Genomic DNA, 23,815 nt, shown 5'->3' with positions numbered 1-23,815 from the left:
ACAGTTGGCATGTTTCACAATCAACCCCTGACCGGTTTGGACCAGTTTCTGTGGGGTGGCCACCCTGGGACCAGTGTCTGTGGGGTGGCCACCCTGGGACCAGTGTCTGTGGCCCTCGTGGAAGGACATGGACAGATAAATAGTTACCTAGTTAGGGCCTACAAGCTATGTCCTTACTACAGGAATTTTTCTCACCTGTTTAAAACGGGTAAAAATGACATAGAATTACATTTTAGAATTGAACAGGCCCCTCCCACACCACACACACACACACACACACACACTCACACACCTTAGTGTTGCTGGTGTGGTCCGTCTTCAACGGGACCTTCATTTGAAACACCCGTCCAACCACAGCAGACGAGTCGGGGATTCCTGACTCCCCCCCTGCTGCTCCTACTTCAGCCTGATAGACTGTAGCTGCCACCGGCTCCAAGGCCTCCACCTCCTGGAAGTCTGACAGTATGGAGGAGTGCATGGAGGCCTCCAGCTTCCCGGGTCCATCCTGCAGCATGTCCCCCATTACCTCCACCTGTCCCTGGACCATGGCTACCAGGAGAGCCAGTAGTAGTACCACACTGGTTCTCCTCCCCAGACCAGGCATCCCTGCTCCAGCCTCCTCCGCCGGTCGACATTCTCCTCTCTGTTTATTGCACATTCTTTGTCTTTTGTTAACTCTCTCTCTCTCACAAAGGAGGAAGCCCACTGGAGAGGACAAGCATGCACCCCCAACCCCACACCGATGGACAAAGCTGATCCTCCCCGAGCCGACCTCCGCTTTTCTTTTCAATAAGGGCTCTCTCTCTCTCTCTCTCTCTCTCTCTCTCTCTCTCTCTCTCTCTCTGAGTCCCCTCTCCTTTTGTTTAGTGTTTTTCTCCTTTTCTTTTCAATAAGGGCTCTCTCTCTCTCTCTCTCTCTCTCTCTCTCTGAGTCCCCTCTCCTTTTGTTTAGTGTTTTTCTCCTTTTCTTTCCTCCTGTTTCCCCTGTTCTTTTGTCAGAGCCACTTCAGTGGTTTGTAGATCCCATTGTCAAGTCAGCCTTTGAGACCTGTAGAAAGAGAAGAAACAGGGATTCCTTAGGACATGGCTTTAAATACCAGCATTCTTAAAACTGCTAGACCGTTTAATATTTACAATCGTCAACTTAAAACCGTCGTAATTCTCTCTCTCAAGTTAGGTTAACTCTCTTTAGTCTACACAAATCTCAATGTCAATAACATTCCAGGCAACGATGTGCAAGATTCTGTATCGTCAGTTCACAGGTGTATAACAACATAATCATATTGACATTCAAACGGAAAGAAACGACTTTCAACTCAAGGAAGAGGGGAGAAGAGGGGAGAAGGGGAGGAGAAGAGGGGATAAGGGGAGGAGAAGAGGAGGAGAGGAGGAGAAGAGGGGAGGAGGACACAAAAAAGCATTTAACTCTGTCTCTCTCTCTCCCCGATCTCGGTCTCGCTCTCCCCCGCTCTCTCTCCCCCTATCTATCTATCTATCTATCTATCTATCTATCTATCTATCTATCTATCTATCTATCTATCTATCTATCTATCTATCTATCTATCTATCTATCTATCTATCTATCTATCTATCTATCTATCTATCTATCTATCTATCTATCTATCTATCTATCTATCTATCTATCTATCTATCTATCTATCTATCTATCTATCTATCTATCTATCTATCTATCTATCTATCTATCTATCTAGCACTCTTTTTCCTCACCATCTCTCTCTCTCTCCCCCTTTCTCTCTTTGAATTCCCCAAACCATAACTGCCAGAACAGGCCTATCATCCACTCTGCAGGGAGCAGCCACTCCAAAGGCAGCAAGTCCCGGGCCCCTGCCTCCCTCCGACCGACTAGTGAGACGGGGTCAGGCCACAATACTAGCTCAGCTGAACTGGAGCCTTTCCTGGGAGTGCTGAGATGAATGCACTCATCCTCCATTGTCTGGGGCCTGGCTGGTAAGCTGAACTCACGGTTGTTATTCATACAGGTCTTTTCAGGGCAGAAGAGAGATAGAGAGAAAGAGCTACACTGATGAGGAGAGGCTGTGTAAAAGAAGGCTAGAGGGTGTGTGCGTCTGTGTAGGGGGGGGCAGCTCCACATCTGTATATAAAACAGTTACTGATTTCCCTAGAGAGAGAGAGAGAGAGAGAGAGAGAGAGAGAGAGAGAGAGAGAGAGAGAGAGACCTGGAGAAGAGTCCCCTAAGCAAGCTGGTCCTGGGGCTCTGTTCACAAACACACCCCACAGAGCTCCAGGACAGCAACACAATTAGACCCAACCAAATCATGTGAAAACAAAAACATAATTACTTGACACATCGGAAAGAATTAACAAAAAAACAGAGCAAACTAGAATGCTAACTGTTTGGCCCTAAACAGAGAGTACACAGTGGCAGAATACCTGACCACTGTGACTGACCCAAACTTAAGGAAAGCTTTGACTATATACAGACTCAGTGAGCATAGCCTTGCTGTTGAGAAAGGCCGCCGAAGGCAGACCTGGCTCTCAAGAGAAGACCGGCTATGTGCTCACTGCCCATAAAATGAGGTGGAAACTGAGCTGCACTTCCTAACCTCCTGCCAAATGTATGACCATATTAGAGACACATATTTCCCACAGAGAATTTGAAAACAAATCAAACATTGATCAAGTCCCATAGCTGTTAGGCGAAATAACGCAGCATCCCATATCTACTGGGTGAAATTCCACAGTGTGCCGTCACAGCAGCAAGAGTTGTGACCTGTTGCCACAAGAAAAGGGAAACCAGTGAAGGACAAACACCATTGTAAATACAACCCATATTTATGATAATTGATTACAAGACCAAGAGTATGTCGACACGTGCTCGTATAAAATCTCATTACAAAATCATGGAAATGTGGATTTGTTCCCCTCTTTGCTGCTATAAAAGCCTCACCTCTTCTGGGAAGACTTTCCACTAGATGTTGGAACATTGCTGCAGGGACTTGGTTCCATTCAGCCTCAAGAGCATTAGTGAGGTCGCGCACTAATGTTGGGCAGCTTAGGCCTGGGTCACAGTCGGCATTCCAATTAATCCCAAAGGTGTTAGATGGGGTTGAGGTCAGGGCTCTGTGCAGGCCAGTCAAGTTCTTCCACACTGATCTCGACAAGCCATTTCTGTATGGACCTCGCTTTGTGCATTGTCAGGTTGAAACAGGAAAGGGCCTTCCCAAAACTGTTGCCACAAAGTTGGAACCCTAGAATATCACTGTATGCTGTAGCATTAAGATTTCCCTTCACTGAAACTAAAGGGCCTAGTCCCAACCATGAAAAACAGCCACAGACCATTATTCCTCCTCCACCAAAATTTACAGTTGGCACTATGCATTGGGGCAGGTGGCGTTCTCATGGCATCCACCAAACCCAGATTTGTCCGTCGGACTGCCAGATGGTGAAGCGTGATTGATCACTCAAGAGAACACGTTTCCACTGTAAGCATGATGATCTTAGGCTTGTGTGCAGATGATCGGCCATGAAAACCCATTTCATGAAACTCTCGACGAACAGTTCTGGTGCTGACTTTGCTTCCAGAGGCAGTTTGGAACTCAGAAGTGAGTGTTACGGACGATTTTCACGCGCTTCAGCACTTGGCGGTCCCGTTCTGTGAGCTTGTGTGGCCTACCACTTCGTGGCTGAGCCGTTGTTGCTCCTAGAAGTTTCCACTTCACAATAACAGCACTTACTGTTGACCGGGGAAACTCTAGCAGGGCAGACATTTGACAAAGAGGAAGGGAAAGGGGGTGGGAGAGGGGTAGAAAGGGAGGGAGAGGGGGGGGGGGGGAAAAGGGGGTGGGTGGGAGGGAGGAAGAGAGAGGGGTGGAGAAGGATGGAGAGGCAGAGAGGGGTGGGGAAGGAAAGGAGAAAAAGGTGGAGAGGAGATAGAGGGAACAATAGGAGAGGAGAAAGGAGAGAGGTTAGAGAGAGGGACAGATGCTCTAGGGGGTTGATCACTCCCCAGAGGAGGAGAAAGGAGAGGTTAGAGAGAGGGACAGATGCTCTAGGGGCTTGATCACTCCCCAGAGGAGAGGAGAAAGGAGAGGTTAGAGAGAGGGACAGATGCTCTAGGGGGTTGATCACTCCCCAGAGGAGAGGAGAAAGGAGAGGTTAGAGAGAGGGACAGATGCTCTAGGGGCTTGATCACTCCTCAGAGGAGAGGAGAAAGGAGAGGTTAGAGAGAGGGACAGATGCTCTAGGGGCTTGATCACTCCCCAGAGGAGAGGAGAAAGTGATTCAGGTTAAACATAACTGGAGTCCTGTCTAAACAACACTAGATTACCATGTTGTTTCATCAGCACTGTTTACCAGTTTACTGCATGTAGCCACGGTTTCTAAGCTAATCAAGGACTGTAAATATTACATTTCACATCAGGTCAAAAACAGTGAAGACCTCAAGAAAATACCAGCAAAAAAAAAAACTACGTTATTTTAGGCAGAAAGTGACAAATACTACTACTGAATAATAATACCTATTATTAAAGAGAACAACCCGAAAAGAAGTAGCCTCTTCTGTCGCTGAAAAATACACGATAACTGCAGTGAAAACTCTATGCCTCGAAGATGGAACTATACAGCATTTAGAATCCCCTGGCTGACCCTGATCACCTGTCATTGTTGATTGACAAGCATGAAGGTCTGTGGTCGTGAAGGTACAAACCCTTTCTCCTCATTCAGAACGTCCATCCAGTATTCAGCCTGATGGAACAGGGACTTCAAATTCGCATCCCAAATCACACTCTTCTCCCGATATAGTGCACTACTTTTGACAAGGGGCCTGATAGGGAAGTAAGGGCTCTGGTTAGAAGTAGTGCACTGTATAGTGAGCCATTTGGGACGCAGACCCGAACGGTTCTCCCTCTCCGGTAGACTGGCCGATAGATAAAGAGTTCCTTTCAGCACTCGGAGAAGTGAGGAGGGCTATTCAGAGGGTAAACGGTCCGTCATCACATCTCTTGATCAGCCGACCCGTCACCGAGACACCCCTGAGACCGTGTCATCTAAGATCGGCTAAAAAAAGACCCAGTCAGGTCGTCAGAGAGGCATCGATGATCACCCTCCTCCCCCAAAACGTTCAAAATGTTTCAACGAATGCATCTGAAATGGTAACCTTATTCCCTTTGGACGGCAGGTAGCCTAGTGGGTAGAGTGTTGGGCCAGTAACCGAAAGGTTGCTGGATCAAATCCCTGAGCTGACAAGGTAAAAAAAAAAAATCTGTCATTCTGCCCCTGAACAAGGCAGTTAATCCCCGGTAAACTGTCATTGTAAATAAGATTTTTATTCTCAACTGACTTGCCTAGTTAAATAAAGGTTACATTATGGTACACTTCCTGAGCCATATAAGGCCTGGTTAAGTAGTGTAGTACACTATACAGGTTCAGCCAAAGGCCTGAATCTGAGCTGGAAACGGTTAGTTATATTGGCCTGTGCAGGGGCATTTAGTGGGTCTGGACTGTAATGCATTGGTCATCATGTCTATGACCCGTGATTGAAAGGGCTTCCTGCTTCAGTTAAGTTTGTTTATTTAAATGTGTTCATCAGGGCTAATCTTTCTGCCCTCCTATGTTTAGGTTTCCGCTCCATACAGAGATCCTAGAGGGTTATCAACAGTGTTACCCCAACATGATCATCATATAGAGGGCCTTGGTCCAGCCTATATAACAGTATCAACAGTGTTACCCCAACATGATCATCATATAGAGGGCCTTGGTTCAGCCTATATAACAGTATCAACAGTGTTACCCCAACATGATCATCATATAGAGGGCCTTGGTTCAGCCTATATAACAGTATCAACAGTGTTACCCCAACATGATCATCATATAGAGGGCCTTGGTCCAGCCTATATAACAGTATCAACAGTGTTACCCCAACATGATCATCATATAGAGGGCCTTGGTTCAGCCTATATAACAGTATCAACACAGCCTTGGTCCAGCCTATATAACAGTATCAACACAGCCTTGGTCCAGCCTATATAACAGTATCAACACAGCCTTGGTCCAGCCTATATAACAGTATCAACACAGCCTTGGTCCAGCCTATATAACAGTATCAACACAGCCTTGGTCCAGCCTATATAACAGTATCAACACAGCCTTGGTCCAGCCTATATAACAGTATCAACACAGCCTTGGTCCAGCCTATATAACAGTATCAACACAGCCTTGGTCCAGCCTATATAACAGTATCAACACAGCCTTGGTCCAGCCTATATAACAGTGTGATAAGGAGGAAACAAAATAAAACACAGTGGAGTTGATGAGATTAAAGTACTGGAACTCCTGCTCTAAATTCCTTCTCTCAGGCTACTTCAGACTCCACGTCTCCTCTATCCTAGATTAACACCCATCTTCATTGCTTGGATGAATTTGTGTGTAAAACCAATAAAACAGGACAGAGCCAAGCCGTCCTCAGTTGGTGGTGCAGACCGAAGACGGAATGTAGACTAGTGAACAACAGAACCCTTAAAGGGACAGTTTCATCCTAAAAACCAAAGTTGAATAGTGACAAATGTTTTAGTGACGATAAGACCACGTCCCACGCCACATGTGGTGCAGATCCACCCAGCTGCATTCTGGATCCTCTACCCTGAATCCATAGATAAATATCAGCCTACTTCCCATAACACTAACCAAACTGTTACTGTGAATCGTAAGAAGTCTTGGGGGGGGGGGCATAAGGTCTGAGGTAATATATTAGAAACATGACGTCAACAGACTCCATCTCTATCACTAAACCTAACATCAACAGACTCCATCTCTATCACTAAACCTAACATCAACAGACTCCATCTCTATCACTAAACCTAACATCAACAGACTCCATCTCTATCACTAAACCTAACATCAACAGACTCCATCTCTATCACTAAACCTAACATCAACAGACTCCATCTCTATCACTAAACCTAACATCAACAGACTCCATCTCTATCACTAAACCTAACATCAACAGACTCCATCTCTATCACTAAACCTAACATCAACAGACTCCATCTATATAATTAAACCTAACATGACATCTCTACATAGTCTATGCTGTTTCTGTGGAAATCAGGCTGGTAGTCTGGACCCCGAGTAGTCCCAGAGGAGAAGGAGATGACAGCACAGGCCTATTTTGGCAAGCCACCCCATCCGCCAACCTACCCAGGGTTGTCTGTTTATGTAGCTACCATGCTAATATAAGCAGGTTTACTGACAGTCTGACTGGAGAATATCTGACTGGGTTGTCTGTTTATGTAGCTACCATGCTAATCTAAGCAGGTTTACTGACAGTCTGACTGGAGAATATCTGACTGCAGCTATCATATCATTGGTGGAATTCCTCTACTAGCCAATGGGAAAGGTCCCTCCTGTCCTGTAAGGGCCCGGTCGACACACTTGCCCTTCAACGTCCCCCACTAAATCCAGACACAGCTGATACCTCTGCTATTAACACTAGAACCAGACACAGCTGATACCTCTGCTATTAACACTAGACACAGACACAGCTGATACCTCTGATATTAACACTAGACCCAGACACAGCTGATACCTCTACAATGAATGGTGTCAGGCAGGCAGGCAGGCTAGGGAGAGAAGCAAGGAGCCAGAGGATAGGGACTGGGAGGAAGGGAGGCTGACTAGGGAGAGAAGAGAGGAGCCAGAGGGTAGGGACTGGGAGGAAGGGACGCTGACTAGGGAGAGAAGAGAGGAGCCAGAGGATAGGGACTGGGAGGAAGGGAGGCAGACTAGGAGAGAAGAGAGGAGCCAGAGGATAGGGACTGGGAGGAAGGGAGGCTGACTAGGGAGAGAAGCGAGGAGCCAGAGGATAGGGACTGGGAGGAAGGGAGGCTGACTAGGGAGAGAAGCGAGGAGCCAGAGGATAGGGACTGGGAGGAAGGGAGGCTGACTAGGAGAGAAGCGAGGAGCCAGAGGATAGGGACTGGGAGGAAGGGAGGCTGACTAGGGAGAGAAGCGAGGAGCCAGAGGATAGGGACTGGGAGGAAGGGAGGCTGACTAGGAGAGAAGAGAGGAGCCAGAGGGTAGGGACTGGGAGGAAGGGAGGCAGACTAAAACAGGACCACAGAGTGAGAATGTGGAAGACAGAGAGGAAGGGAGGCTGACTGAAACAGGACCACAGAGAGAGAATGTGGAAGACAGAGGGCTATGCAGACTGGTGACAGGGCCAGGGAAGCGTCACGCCACAAAATCACTCAGACCATCTCCTCAAGGAAGATTAACCAAAATGTAGGGATAGTTTCCCAGATCCCGATTGAGACTATTCCTGGACTAAAAAGCATGCTCAATGGAGAGTCTCCATCTAAAATAGATTTTACAGAACTAGGCCTAAACTGAATCTGTGGCAGGGAAATCAGCACTTAACTCCACAGGACAACTGACATGGTTTTAGAATACAACAAACAGGGAAGGCTAAATTCTAACTCTAGCTCTACGGAGCATAATGTAGGAGGACAGCATCCTTCTGGTTCTATGGAGCATACTGTAGGAGGAGAGCATAATTTTAGTTCTATGGAGCATACTGTAGGAGGGTGTAGGAGAGCATCATTCTAGTTCTACGGAGCATACTGTAAGAGGGTGTAGGAGAGCATCATTCTAGTTCTACGGAGCATACTGTAGGAGGACAGCATCCTAGTTATATGGAGCATACTGTAGGTGGAGAGCATTATTCTAGTTCTACAGAACAAACTATAGGAGGAGAGCATCCATCTAGTTCTATGGGGAATACTGTAGGAGAGCATCCATCTAGTTCTATGGGGAATACTGTAGGAGAGCATCCATCTAGTTCTATGGGGAATACTGTAGGAGAGCATCCATCTAGTTCTATGGGGAATACTGTAGGAGAGCATCCATCTAGTTCTACAGAGCAAACTGAAGGAGGAGAGCATCCCTCTAGTTCTACAGAGCATACTATAGGATGGTGTAGGAGGAGAGCATCCATCTAGTTCTACAGAGCATACTATAGGAGGAGAGCATCCATCTAGTTCTACAGAACAAACTATAGGAGAGCATCCTTCCAGTTCTACAGAGCAAACTGTAGGAGGAGAGCATCCCTCTAGTTCTACAGAGCATACTATAGGAGGGTGTAGGAGGAGAGCATCCATCTAGTTCTACAGAGCATACTATAGGAGGAGAGCATCCATCTAGTTCTACAGAGCATACTATAGGAGGAGAGCATCCATCTAGTTCTACAGAGCATACTGTAGGAGGGTGTAGGAGGAGAGCATCCATCCACCATATGTGTGCACCATAATGTGGTGTGTATCTCCATGCCGAGAAACTTAATAACAAGCTATTCTTAGCAGCACTCCAATGAGTCTGTGAATTATGAAGAAGGAAATAGGAGAGGATGGACCAGGCAGCGAATCTTGGAACACAAACACAATAAATTAACACAGTTGGTGGCGGAACTGTAGAACCGATGGAACAAGGCTATAGGAACAACATAACTGTTGTAACAACAACAGAATCTGATGGAAACTGCTGCTCATCTCACTAAACTGTGTTTCCAACCTGTTGGGGGTGTGTTTTTGTGTCTTGGGGGGGGTTAAAAAGCTGAAGACGTTACCGAGACTGTTCAGTAAGGATCAATAAAGTGTTATTTTTCTTCTTGTAATCATGGCTTTGATATGGGAGATTCAACCTTCAACCTGCTCTGGTCTGTAAACAAACAGGCCCTTATTCAACCTGACCTGTACATACCTAGGTCCCTGCATCAATACCCCGGTCACATCATTCCTCCTGAGTGAAAACATGAAAACAGGGGAAATGAAAATATGTTTTCTCCTTCTACAATTACTGCTTTGATATAAGAGATTAAACAACCTGCCCTGTAAATAACCTGAGGTTGCAACAGGTCCCTGTGTCAATAGCCCAGTCCTCTCATCCCTTCTGGACTGAAAACATGTTACTACAGGTCCCTGTGTCAATAGCCTGGTCCTCTCATCCCTTCTGGACTGAAAACCTGAAGACAGGCCATATGAAAGTAAGGGTGATAGTTGAGATGTGGGTGTGACAGCCATCTTGACCTCTAGATTCAATAGGATGACAGCCATCTTGACCTCCAGATGAAATAGGATGTGACAGCCATCTTGACCTCCAGATGAAATAGGATGTGACAGCCATTTTGACCTCCAGATTCAATAGGATGTGACAGCCATCTTGACCTCCAGATGAAATAGGATGTGACAGCCATCTTGACCTCCAGATGAAATAGGATGTGACAGCCATCTTGACCTCTAGATTCAATAGGATGACAGCCATCTTAACCCCCAGATGAAATAGGATGTGACAGCCATCTTAACCCCAAGATGAAATAGGATGTGACAGCCATCTTGACCTCCAGATGAAATAGGATGTGACAGCCATCTTGACCTCCAGATGAAATAAGACACTTTTGATTCATAGAATGAAGTTTAGACAGCTTGTGTTACTGAAGACTATCAGTGGACATGTATTCAATGATTGTCTTAGAGAAGAGAAGGGGTTGTGTTACTGTTTTGTAAACCCACACCGGTCCCCTCTGAGCTTTGTTTAAAACACTTTATTATTGGGCGAATGTAATATGACAGGGGGCTATCAAATCTAAACAAAAGCCTTTGGAGATGGAAATAAAACAGTGAAAACACGTTTTCTATATTTGATCAAAATATACAAACTTCTTTTGGTTTTTAATATAGGTCCTAATAGGGCCAGTACATCTATTGGTTTTTAATATAGGTCCTAATAGGGCCAGTACATCTATTGGTATTTAATATAGGTCCTAGTAGGGCCAGTAGATGTATTGGTATTTAATACAGGTCCTAATAGGGCCAGTACATCTATTGGTATTTAATATAGGTCCTAATAGGGCCAGTAGATGTATTGGTTTTTAATATAGGTCCTAATAGGGCCAGTACATCTATTGGTATTTAATATAGGTCCTAATAGGGCCAGTACTTGTATTGGTTTTTAATATAGGTCCCAGTAGGGCCAGTAGCTGTATTGGTTTTTAATATAGGTCCTAGTAGGGCCAGTAGATGTATTGGTTTTCAATATAGGTCCTAGTAGAGCCAGTAGATGTATTGGTTTTTAATATAGGTCCTAATAGGGCCAGTACATGTTTGATTTCTTATACATGAGGTTTTTGAATGTTGATATAGGCAACAACAAAAAAAGGCTACTCAGGAATGAAAAATGTGGTTTCCAACAATCAAATAATGTTTTAATGTCCAACATGCTGAGGTCATACTTCACGTTTTGTTCTACTTCTCATAGGCCCTCGGGTTGAGTCTCCATTAGTGGTTTAGGCCATCGATGTGAAAGAGTCTACCCAGGCCTTTCACTTTAAGACACTCAAATTAGGTTTTAATTTGAGGCAAAGAAAAATGAAGTGTGGGAAACAGTCTTGGGAATAGAGTTGGAGTACTGAGAACACAACCAAACACGTGTCCGCTTTGATTAAAGCTGGACTAAAACCAGCAGTCAGCTTTTTCACTACTCTCTCTGCCACAATTATAGGGCTCATGGGGCGGTTGTGAAGTAGCGTGTGTTTCTCTCTCTCTGCCGATGATCACTCTCCTCTTCAAATCTCTGGAATTATATCACTGCAACGCTGCAGGAGAAGACAATAGAAGGAACAAAACAAGGCATGGAAGGAGGAAACAATGCAACGATTGTTAAAACCCTCAGAATGGGAAGGGAGCTGTGGATATTTACATTTAGCTGAATAAAGCCCTCAGAATGAGAAGGGAGCTGTGGATATTTACATTTAGCTGAATAAAGCCCTCAGAATGGGAAGGGAGCTGTGGATATTTACATTTAGCTGAATAAAGCCCTCAGAATGGGAAGGGAGCTGTGGATATTTACATTTAGCTGAATAAAGCCCTCAGAATGAAAAGGGAGCTGTGGATATTTACATTTAGCTGAATAAAGCCCTCAGAATGGGAAGGAGCTGTGGATATTTACATTTAGCTGAATAAAGCCCTCAGAATGGGAAGGGAGCTGTGGATATTTACATTTAGCTGAATAAAGCCCTCAGAATGGGAAGGGAGCTGTGGATATTTACATTTAGCTGAATAAAGCCCTCAGAATGGGAAGGGAGCTGTGGATATTTACATTTAGCTGAATAAAGCCCTCAGAATGGGAAGGGAGCTGTGGATATTTACATTTAGCTGAATAAAGCCCTCAGAATGAGAAGGGAGCTGTGGATATTTACATTTAGCTGAATAAAGCCCTCAGAATGGGAAGGGAGCTGTGGATATTTACATTTAGCTGAATAAAGCCCTCAGAATGGGAAGGGAGCTGTGGATATTTACATTTAGCTGAATAAAGCCCTCAGAATGAGAAGGGAGCTGTGGATATTTACATTTAGCTGAATAAAGCCCTCAGAATGGGAAGGGAGCTGTGGATATTTACATTTAGCTGAATAAAGCCCTCAGAATGGGAAGGGAGCTGTGGATATTTACATTTAGCTGAATAAAGCCCTCAGAATGGGAAGGGAGCTGTGGATATTTACATTTAGAAGAAATTAGAATACTTCATGTCTAGTTCTCCCTGAGATGGGCCTCTCCTGGGCACGTAGTGGAGATACTGTTACACAGCCTGACACACAAGAGCAGAGTAGGACCTGGGAGCCAAAGGCAAGGTGGCACTAGACAAATAGGAGGACACAGGCTATGTGGATCTAAACTTTAAACATGAAAAGATACTGTGACACAGACTGACACCCACAGTTAGGAGCAGAGCATAGGACTGACTGACTCCTGCACAGAGAGAGGAAGACATTGGGTTGTGATACAGGAAGAAGAGCCAGGAGCACAGTAGAGGGGTACAGATACTAGATAAATAGGAGAACACACGCAGGGCTGGCGGGGTTGTATCTTATCTAACTAGACAAAGAGGAGTATCCTACACAGCAGGCTGTGTGCCAATGTTAATTTAAACATGTGGGGGGGGGTTATGATGATGAAAAAGCAGCCATGAGAAGCGTTGGGGATTCTAGCGAACTTCGATCAAATAGGAGCACACAGGGCTAGCCTAATGCATATGTACAGCAATCAAGAGCAACGTTAGGGTTTTTACTGTGTTTAACCTTGACAGCTAGCGCAGGCTAGGCTATATGTATACACATCCTACACACCAAAAAAAACCGAATGGTTCGATACAGTGCCAAACAAGCGTTCTTTGGCATGTAACCAAAGCGGAACCCGTTTTAGTACTAGCCTATAAGGAGACGTTTTTTGAAGGTTCTAGAGTGCATTCGGAAAGCATTCGGACCCCTTGACTTTTTCCAACATTTTATTACGTTGCAGCCTTACTCTAAAATGTATTAAATTGTTTGTTTTTTTCCCCCACATCAATCTACACACAATACCCATAGTTAAGCAGAGCAAAAACAGATTTAAAAAAAAAAACGAAAATATGACATTTACATGAGTTTTCAGACCCTTTGTACTTTGTTGAAGCACCTTTGGCAGTGATTACAGCCTCGAGTCTTCTTGGTTATGATGCTAGGAGCTCGGCACAACTGTATTTGGGGAGTTTCTCCCATTCTTCTCTGCAGATCCTCTCAAGCTCTGTCAGGTTGAATGGGGAGCGTTGCTGCACTGCTATTTTCAGGGCTCTCCAGAGATGTTGAATTGGTTTCAAGTCCGGGTTCCAGCTGGGCCACTCAAGGACATTCAGAGACTTGTCCCGACGCCACTCCTGCATCGTCTTTGCTGTGTGCTTGGTGTCGTCCTGTCTGAGGTTATGAAGCGCTCTGGAGCAGGTTTTCCATCAAGGATCTCTCTGTACTTTGCTCTGTTCATCTTTCCCTTGATCCTGACTAGTCTCCCAGTCCGTGCCGCTGAAAAACATCCCCACAGCATGATGCTGCCACCACCATGCTTGTCATTCTGGCCAAAGAGTTCAATCTTGGTTTTATCAGACTAGAGAATCATGTTTCTCGTGGTCTGAGAGCCTTTAGGTGCCTTTTGGCAAACTCCAAGCGGGCTGTCTTGTGCCTTTTACTGAGGAGTGGCTTCCATCTTGCCACTCTACCACAAAGGCCTGATTGGTGGAGTGCTGCAGAGATGGTTTTCCTTCTGAAAGGTTCTCCCATCTCCACAGATGAACTCTGGAGCTCTGTCAGAGTGACCATCGGGTTCTTGGTCACCTCCCTGACCAAGGCCCTTCTCCTCCGATTGCTTAGTTTGGCCGGGCAGCCAGCTCTAGGAAGTCTTGGTGGTTCCAAATTTCTTCCATTGAATCATGATGGAGATCACTGTGGGCATGGGGACCTTCAATGCTGCAGAAATGTTTTGGTACCCTTCCTCGACACAATCCTGTCTCTGAGCTTTTTTTTTGCTCTGACATGCACTGTCAACTGTGGGACCATATATAGACAGGTGTGTGCCTTTCCAAATCATGTCCAATCAATTGAATTTACCACAGGTGGACTCCAATCAAGTTGTAGAAACATCTCAAGGTTGATCAATGGAAACAGGATGCACCTGAGCTCAATTTCGAGTATCATAGAAAAGGGTCTGATTACTTACGTAATTAAGGTATTTCTATTTTTTATATTTAATAAATTAGCAAACATTTCTAAAAACCTGTTTTCGCTTCGTCATTATGGGGTATTGTGTGTAGAATGATTAGGGAAAACATTTATCAAATATACATTTTAGAGTAAGGTTGTAACGTAACAAAATGTGGAAAAAGTCAAGTGGTCTGAATACTTTCAGAATACACTGTATAAAGAACCATGATCATAATGTTCTAAATGAAAACCTGCATGGTTCTATAAAATAACCGTTTCCTAAGGTTCTATAAAGAACCATTAAAAAAGGTTCTACATAGGACCAAAAAAGGGTTCCATTATGGTTAGAACCTTTATTGAGAATAGTTCTATAAAAGACAGTTTCTCAATCTCAAAGGTTCTTTTTAGAACCATACAGGGTTTTTTTTATTCTGTTTTAATAGCCATAATATATAGTTACAATTACCTAGGTTTTAATATTGTGTTTGTTAACATGTTGAATCAGGAGAGAATTGAGAACTACTGACACAACCGTTGTCAATTGACACAAGGCCATACAAGAGTGTTTCACAAGACACTGGCACTGGCCATGATTACATATAACATGTAATAACAACAGATTAGATCCACTTGAATGAGAAAACCACGGCCCAAAATAGTATATCACCCGCCCCTACATTTGAATTATCACTAACAAAGGAAATAGCCCTTTTTTTTAACTGCAAAGAACCATTGAAGGGTTCTTTAGGGTCAGTACGGTTACACATAGAAGCATCACCCTTCCAAAGAACCATTGAAGGGCTCCAAGGGTTCTTTAGGGTCAGTACGGTTACACATAGAAGCATCACCCTTCCAAAGAACCATTGAAGGGCTCCAAGGGTTCTTTAGGGTCAGTACGGTTACACATAGAAGCATCACCCTTCCAAAGAACCATTGAAGGGCTCCAAGGGTTCTTTAGGGTCAGTACGGTTACACATAGAAGCATCACCCTTCCAAAGAACCATTGAAGGGCTCCAAGGGTTCTTTAGGGTCAGTACGGTTACACATAGAAGCATCACCCTTCCAAAGAACCATTGAAGGGCTCCAAGGGTTCTTTAGGGTCAGTACGGTTACACATAGAAGCATCACCCTTCCAAAGAACCCTTGAGGAACCCTCATTTTTAGTGTGTAATTTAGACATGTAACAAGGCTTAAAATAAACATGATGCTGCCCAACGGTCAAGTTTCTGAAGATTACAGGACTAGGACCACTAGGGATATCCACTGAGCTGCTTAGTTTAGGCGAATTCGTGACAACCTTGAATAGGGCAGAGGGTGTAAGCAGGACCCAATCCTTGAATAATACACAAAGACAACACTAGAAAAGGCTAGGCTAGATCTCATCAATGGAATATTCTATAAAGACAATGGAAAGAAAAATGCCTTATTCAACGCCTTCAATGTTACATATCGTCAATGTAATATTCAAGCAAGCAATGGGAAGAAAAACGCATTGTTAAAATGATTCTTGTTGAAATAGGCTGCAGTACATATCATATGACGGCTGCCATGACTACAGACATACGGACATACAGTCATCTAGATCTCATCAATGTGAGATATGACGGCTGCCATGACTACAGACATACAGTCATCTAGATCTCATCAATGTAAGATATGAGTATCTAGGATCAGCTAGACACAGTATCTAGGATCCGCTAGTTACAGTATCTAGGATTAGCTAGTTACAGATTCTAGGATCAGCTAGTTATAGAGTCTAGGATCAGCTAGTTACAGAGTCTAGGATTAGCTAGGATCAGATAGTTACAGTATCTAGGATAAGCTAGGATAAGCTAGCTACAGATTCTATGATCAGCTAGTTACAGATTCTATGATCAGCTAGCTACAGTGTCTAGGATCAGCTAGTTAGAGTCTAGGATCAGCTAGCTACAGAGTCTAGGATCAGCTAGTTACAGAGTCTAGGATCAGCCAGTTACAGTATCTCGGAGCAGCTAGTTACATTATCTTGGATCAGCTGTATTACAGTGTCTAGGAACAGCTAGTTACTGTATCTCAATACAGAAGTGGTCAGATGATGCGGATGCAACGCCACAGGACTATTTTTCTAGCACAGACTGGAATATGTTCCGCGATTCATCCAATGGCATTGAGGAGAACACAACCTCAGCCAATGGCTTCATCGAAGATGTCGTCCCCACAGTGACAGCATTTCCCAACCAGAAGCCATGGATTACAGGTGAAATCCGCACCGAGCTAAAGTCTAGAGCTGCCGCTTTCAAGGAGGGGGACAATAATCGGGACGCTTATAAGAAATCCCAATATGCCCTCCGGCAAACCATGGCAAAGTGTCCGGCAAACCATGGCAAAGCGGCTCTGACGCTCCTCAGATGTGGCAGGGTTTGAAAAATATTACAGACTACAAAGGGTTACCCAGCCGCGAGCTGCACAGTGGTGCGATTCTACCAGATGAGCTAAATGCATTTTATGCTCACTTCGAGGCAAGCAATACTGCAGCATGCATGAGAGCACCAGCTGTTCCGGATAACTGTGTGATCACGCTCTCCATAGTCTATGTGAGCAAAAGCCGTGGAGCCAGACGGATTACCAGGACGTATATTCAAAGCATGTAAGGACCAACTGGCAAGTGTCTTCACTGACATTTTCAACCTCTCCCTGACCGAGTCTGTAATACCTACATGTTTCAAAGAGACCACCATAGTTCCTGTGCCGGAAAATCTAGACCCACTCCAATTCACATACCGCCACAATAGATCCACAGAGGATGCAATCTCAATCGAACTCCACAATGCCCTTTCCCACCTGGACAAAGGAACACCTATGTGAGAATGCTGTTCATTAACTACAGCTCAGCGTTCAACACCATAGTGCCCACAAAGCTCATCACTAAGCTAATGACCCAGGGACTAAACACCTCCCTCTGCAACTGGATCCTGGACTTCCTGATGGGCCGCCCCCAGGTGGTAAGAGTAGGCAACAACACATCCGCCGCACTGATCCTCAACACTGGGGCCCCACAGGGCTGCGTGCTTAGTCCCCTCCTGTACTCCCAGTTCACCCACAACTGCATGGCCAAGCAAGACTCCAACATCATCATTAAGTTTCCTGATGACCCAAAAGTGGTAGGCCTGATCACCAACAGCGATGAGACAGCCTATAGGGAGGAGGTCAGATACCTGGCAGTGTGGTGCCAGGACAACAACCTCTACCTCAACGTGATCAAGACAAGGAGCTGATCGTGGACTACAGGAAAAGGAGGGCCGAACAGTCCCCCCATTAACATCGGCAGGGCTGAAGTGGATCTGGTCGAGAGTTTCAAGTTCCTTGGTGACCACATCACCAACAAACTATCATGGTCCAAACACACCAAGACAGTTGTGAAGAGGGCACGACAACACCTTTTCCCCCTCGGGAGACTGAAAAAATTTGCCATGGGTCCCCAGATCCTCAAAATGTTCTACAGCTGCACCATCGAGAACATCCTGATCGGTTGCGTCACCGCCTGGTATGGCAACTGCTCGGCATCTGACCATAAGGCGCAACAGAGGGTAGTGGATACGGCCCAGTACATCACTGAGGCCAAGCTTCCTGACATCCAGGACCTCTATACCAGGCGGTGTCAGAGGAGGACACAAAATATTGTCAAAGACTCCAGTATACACTGTTGTCTGCTACCGCAAGGCAAGTTTTACCGGAGCGCCAAGTCTTGGTCCAAAAGGCTCCTTAACAGCGACCCCCAAGCCATAAGACTGCTGAACAATTAATCAAATGCCCCCCCCCCCACCTGTTTATCATCAATGCATAGTCACTTTACAAATGACCTTGACTAATCTGTACCCCGGCACATTGACTTGGCACCGGTACCCCCTTTATATAGCCTCGTCATTGTTATGTCATTTTATTTTAGAATTATTTATTTTTTTCACTTTAGTTTATTTAGTAAATATTTTCTTGACTCCATTTCTTGAACTGCATTGTTGGTTAAGCATTTCACAATAACACCGGTTATCGTTATCTACACCTGTTTTATTCGGCGCATGTGACAAATACAATTTGATTTGAAATGTTGTAGGCCTAGGACCTAATCAAATGATCCATCTAATCAATAATCACATTCTGATAGTAGGACCTAATTGGAAAAAAATACAATCTTGAAAGAGTGAACAAACTATTACACCCCCAAATGTATATGTGTGTCTGTGTGTGTGTGTGTTTGTGTGTCCTGCCAACTGCCCCCAGCTGTCTGTCTGTCTCAGCATTGAGGGCATGGCTGGTGGTCCTTTGACCACACACACACACACACACACACACACACACACACACAGACAGTTGGTAGGAGACAGTTGGTTGACAGCTGGCCTCTTCTGTCACAGCAGGCACAGCCTCCCGCCAAGCACCACTACCCCCCAGACAACGCCCCTATGGCTGGCTAAAGCACCCTGATACACCCTGCTAAACCCTAGCTAATCTCACATCTAGAACACTGATACACCCTGCTAAAACCTAGCTAACCTCACATCTACAACACTGATACACCCTGCTAAACCCTAGCTAACCTCACTAGAACACTGATACACCCTGCTAAACCCTAGCTAACCTCACTAGAACACTGATACACCCTGCTAAACCCTAGATAACCTCACATCTAGAACACTGATACACCCTGCTAAACCCTAGCTAACCTCACATCTACAACACTGATATACCCTGCTAAACCCTAGCTAACCTCACATCTACAACACTGATACACCCTGCTAAACCCTAGCTAACCTCACTAGAACACTGACACACCCTGCTAAACCCTAGCTAACCTCACTAGAACACTGATACACCCTGCTAAACCCTAGCTAACCTCACTAGAACACTGATACACCCTGCTAAACCCTAGATAACCTCACATCTAGAACACTGATACACCCTGCTAAACCCTAGCTAACCTCACATCTACAACACTGATATACCCTGCTAAACCCTAGCTAACCTCACATCTACAACACTGATACACCCTGCTAAACCCTAGCTAACCTCACATCTAGAACACTGATACACCCTGCTAAACCCTAGCTAACTTCACATCTAGAGCACTGATACACCCTGCTAAACCCTAGCTAACCTCACTAGAACACTGGTACACCCTGCTAAACCCAAGCTAACCTCACATCTACAACAATGATACACCCTGCTAAACCCTGATCAACTCAAATCTGGAACAGCTCACTGCTGAAATTCTTTCAATCCTTTAAGATATTGAATTTCCTTACATGACCAGCATGACCGAGAACAACTCTGTGTCCTACAGCAATAGCTGTAATCATAGGACAACTATGATTTCACATTACTTACACCATGACCAAATTTCTACGCGTGGCCTAACCTATCACTGTAACAGACATTCTGCATAGCTTCCGGTCCCTTCCCTACTTGCCATACAGAATGCTGGTGTAGGTGTTACAAGTTCCCCAGCAGCACAGACTCACACCCTGGCCTGGCTGTCACAACCATTGAGCAAGGACAGATGGCAGGGTGATTATACATCACTGTTTCCCCAGGCTCCAGGTCTGTAAATCCTCTTCTTACTCTCTTATCAGAGACATAATACTGTACAAGAAACCAGCCCACCCCAGCCTGGCTGGCCCAGGCGACAATCTACCCTCTCCTCCCATCTACCCTCTCCCCCTCTGCTCCAATCTACCCTCTCCTCCAATCTACCCTCTCCTCCAATCTACCCTCTCCTTAAATCCACCCTCTATCTACCCTTCTCCCCCTCTCCCCCCGGCCCAAGAGACAATCTACCCTCTCCTCCCATCTACCCTCTCCTCCAATCTACCCTCTCCCCCATCTACCCTCTCCTCCCATCTACCCTCTCCTCCCATCTACCCTCTCCTCCCATCTACCCTCTCCTCCCATCATCCCTCTCGTCCCATCTACCCTCTCCTCCTATCTACCCTCTCCTTAAATCCACCCTATATCTACCCTTCTCCCCCTCTCCCCACCATCTACCCCTATCTACCCTCTCCCCCAACTCCCCTTCTCCCCCTCATCTATTCTCTCCCCTATCTACCCTCTCCACCCTTCTCCCCCTCTTCCCCCATCTACCCTCTCCCCCATCTACCTCTATCTACCCCTTCTCCCCCTCCCCTATCTGCCCTCTCCACCCTTCTCCCCCTCTCCCCCATCTACCCTCTCCCCCATCTACCCTCTCCCCCTTCTCCCCCCATCTACCCTCTCCCCATCTACCTCTATCTACCCCTTCTCCCCCATCTACCCTCTCCACCCTTCTCCCCCTCTCCCCCCATCTACCCTCTTCCCCTCTCTATGTCTCCCTCTCTCCCTCTATCCTGGGATGAGTCCCAAATAACAACCTTTTCCCTACATAGTGCTCTGGTAAAAGGTAGTGAACTATGAGTGGAATAAGATGTCATTTATGACGTGCCTGTCCTCTCCGTCTCTTCTCTCTAAAGTGGACAGGAAAAGATCCAGGCAACAAGGTCAAAGGTCAAAACTGAAGCACAGGACAACAGAGAAGAGGACCCATTATTGATGTTGATGATAATACTATCAAATAATTATTAAAGGTGGAAGATGGGTGACTAATTATAAAACATTCATATCAAAGAAGAGAAAGAGGAGGAGGAGAAGAGGAAGAGGGGTAGAGGAGGAGAGGTGGAAGGAGGAGAAGGAGGGTAGAGGAGGAGAGGTGGAAGGGGGAGAAGGAGGGTAGAGGAGGAGAGGTGGAAGGAGGAGAAGGAGGGTAGAGGAGGAGAGTTGGAAGGAAGAGAAGGAGGGTAGAGGTGGAGAGGTGGAAGGAGGAGAAGGAGGGTAGAGGAGGAGAGGTGGAAGGAGGAGGAGGGAGGTGGAGGAGGAGAGGTGGAAGGAGGAGAAGGAGGGGGTGGACGTGGAGTGGTGGAAGTGGGAAGGAGGACGAGGGGTGTAGGGGGAAGAGGATGTAGAGGAGGAGAGGTGGAAGTGGGAACGAGGGGGTGGAGGAGGAGGGGTAGAGGAGGAGGGGGGTAGAAACGAGGAGGGGGGGGAGAGAGGAGGAGGGGGGAAGGAGGAGGAGGGGGAAAGAGGAGTAGGGGTGGAGGACCTTAAAATGTTGTCCTTGAGTAGCCTTTCAGTGTTAAATCTAATAAATGTCTGGGCCTAACTGTTTACAACAGTTGTCGACTACTTTTTACGTAATGAATTGTATCACCAACACAACTCTCTAATAAGCAACAACATTTAAACACTCAATTGAAATGCACTAGCTATCTTTATACAGACAGTAGGCTATGTGTTTGTGCCATTAACATTGAAGTTAGAAGTGACCACATTGTCCTGTTGTTGATTAGACTACATTCCGCCACGGGACAAATTTTTCTTCCAATGGATAATCATAAATCATTTGTAGACTGCAAATTGACCGCAAGAAGCCCAAACATATATTATATTTGACTAAAATCTAATCATTTCTAACTTTGCTTCCATTTGTGACCAATCACAGCTCTCTATCATGCATGGCAGTGGGGGCTGGTGGGAGGAGCTATATCTGCAGGAGCAGCAGCCGAGAAAGCAGCATGTCACTTTTCCTTCGGCCAAGAGGATGACAATGGCAGTGAGCAGCATTGCGCACTGGCTCCCCTAGCAACCCTGGCTCTCCTGGCATCACTGGCTCTCCTGGCATCACTGGCTCTCCTGGCATCACTGGCTCTCTTGGCATCACTGGCTCCCCTGGCATCACTGGCTCTCCTGGCATCACTGGCTCCCTGGCATCACTGGCTCTCTTGGCATCACTGGCTCTCTTGGCATCACTGGCTCTCCTGGCATCACTGACTCCCCTGGCATCACTGGCTCCCCTGGCTCCCTGGCATCACTGGCTCCCTGGCATCACTGACTCCCCTGGCATCACTGGCTCCCCTGGCATCACTGGCTCCCCTGGCATCCCTGGCTCCCCTGGCATCACTGGCCCTGGCATCCCTGGCATCACTGGCTCCCCTGGCATCCCTGGCATCACTGGCTCCCCTGGCATCCCTGGCTCTCCTGGCATCCCTGGCTCCCCTGGCATCCCTGCCCCACAGCCTCTTGACCTTGACAGGTCGTCATTGTAAATCATATATTTTTGACCTGCCTAATCAAAGCCATCTAAAAATATATAATATAGATTAAAAACAGCACATGTAAACCAACCAGGTGGGAGGCTTTCTGCTAAAATAACTGTATAAAAACAACAGTTCTGTGTTAGTACTATCCAATATCAAGGTCTAAAAACAACAGTTCTGTGTTAGTACTATCCAATATCAAGGTCTAAAAACAACAGTTCTGTGTTAGTACTATCCAATATCAAGGTCTAAAAACAACAGTTCTGTGTTAGTACTATCTAATATCAAGGTCTAAAAACAAATCAAGAGGAAAGGTTTTTGGACATGGAGGCCTGGAGAAAAACATCTGAGCCTACGAATGGATGGATTACTGAAACTTCAAAGGCTCTCTCTCTCTCTCTCTCTCTCTCTCTCTCGCTCTCGTTTTCAAATTCTTTGTGGGTCTGTGAAATCTGAGGGAAATATGTCTCTCTAATATGGTCATACATTTGGCAGGAGGTTAGGAAGTGCAGCTCAGTTTCCACCTCATTTTGTGGGCAGTGAGCCCATAGCCTGTCTTCTCTTGAGAGCCAGGTCTGCCTACGGCGGCCTCTCTCAATAGCAAGGCTATGCTCACTGAGTCTGTACATAGTCAAAGCTTTCCTTAAGTTTGGGTCAGTCACAGTGGTCAGGTATTCTGCCACTGTGTACTCTCTGTTTAGGGCCAAATAGCATTCTAGTTTGCTCTGTTTTTTTGTTAATTCTTTCCAATGTGTCAAGTAATTATCTTTTTGTTTTCTCATGATTTGATTGGGTGTAATTGTGCTGCTGTCCTTGCAACTGGACCTTTTTTTGGAGCACCATTATTTTAACAGAATTTGTGCAGAAGATCTTGGTGCTGCTTTAGGCCCTCCTTGGTTGAGGACAGAAACAGCAAACAGTAGACATTTGACTTCAAAGTCTACTAGGGAGAGGCCGGGTGCGGAAGACTGTCCCAGTGCGGCAGACTGTCCCAGTGCCCGGGTGCGGCAGACTGTCCCAGTGTGGCAGACTGTCCCAGTGCCCGGGTACGGCAGACTGTCCCAGTGTGGCAGAAAGGTCCCAGTGCGGCAGACTGTCCCAGTGTGGCAGACTGTCCCAGTGCGCTCGCCAATTCATTGATGTATACACTGGAAAGTACTCAGACCTTGACTTCTTTTTGCTAA

General features: G+C 45.8%; 1 protein-coding gene across 2 annotated transcripts in view; it reads right to left on the bottom strand.

Annotated features, from left to right (window-relative positions):
- dag1 (dystroglycan 1) overlaps positions 1-23,815 on the bottom strand; it is a 59,066-nt gene that overhangs the window by 15,626 nt on the left and 19,625 nt on the right. For both annotated transcript variants that reach the window (XM_024428140.2, XM_042324867.1), the window contains exon 2: positions 293-1,047. In XM_024428140.2, coding sequence (XP_024283908.1) covers positions 293-658 — 366 coding nt within the window. In that variant the 5' untranslated portion in view covers positions 659-1,047. The remainder of the gene's footprint in view (positions 1-292; positions 1,048-23,815) is intronic.

Source organism: Oncorhynchus tshawytscha, linkage group LG07, assembly GCF_018296145.1.
Source record: "Oncorhynchus tshawytscha isolate Ot180627B linkage group LG07, Otsh_v2.0, whole genome shotgun sequence".
Taxonomy (NCBI): Eukaryota; Metazoa; Chordata; class Actinopteri; order Salmoniformes; family Salmonidae; genus Oncorhynchus; species Oncorhynchus tshawytscha.
This window is presented reverse-complemented; position numbering and strand designations above follow the sequence as displayed.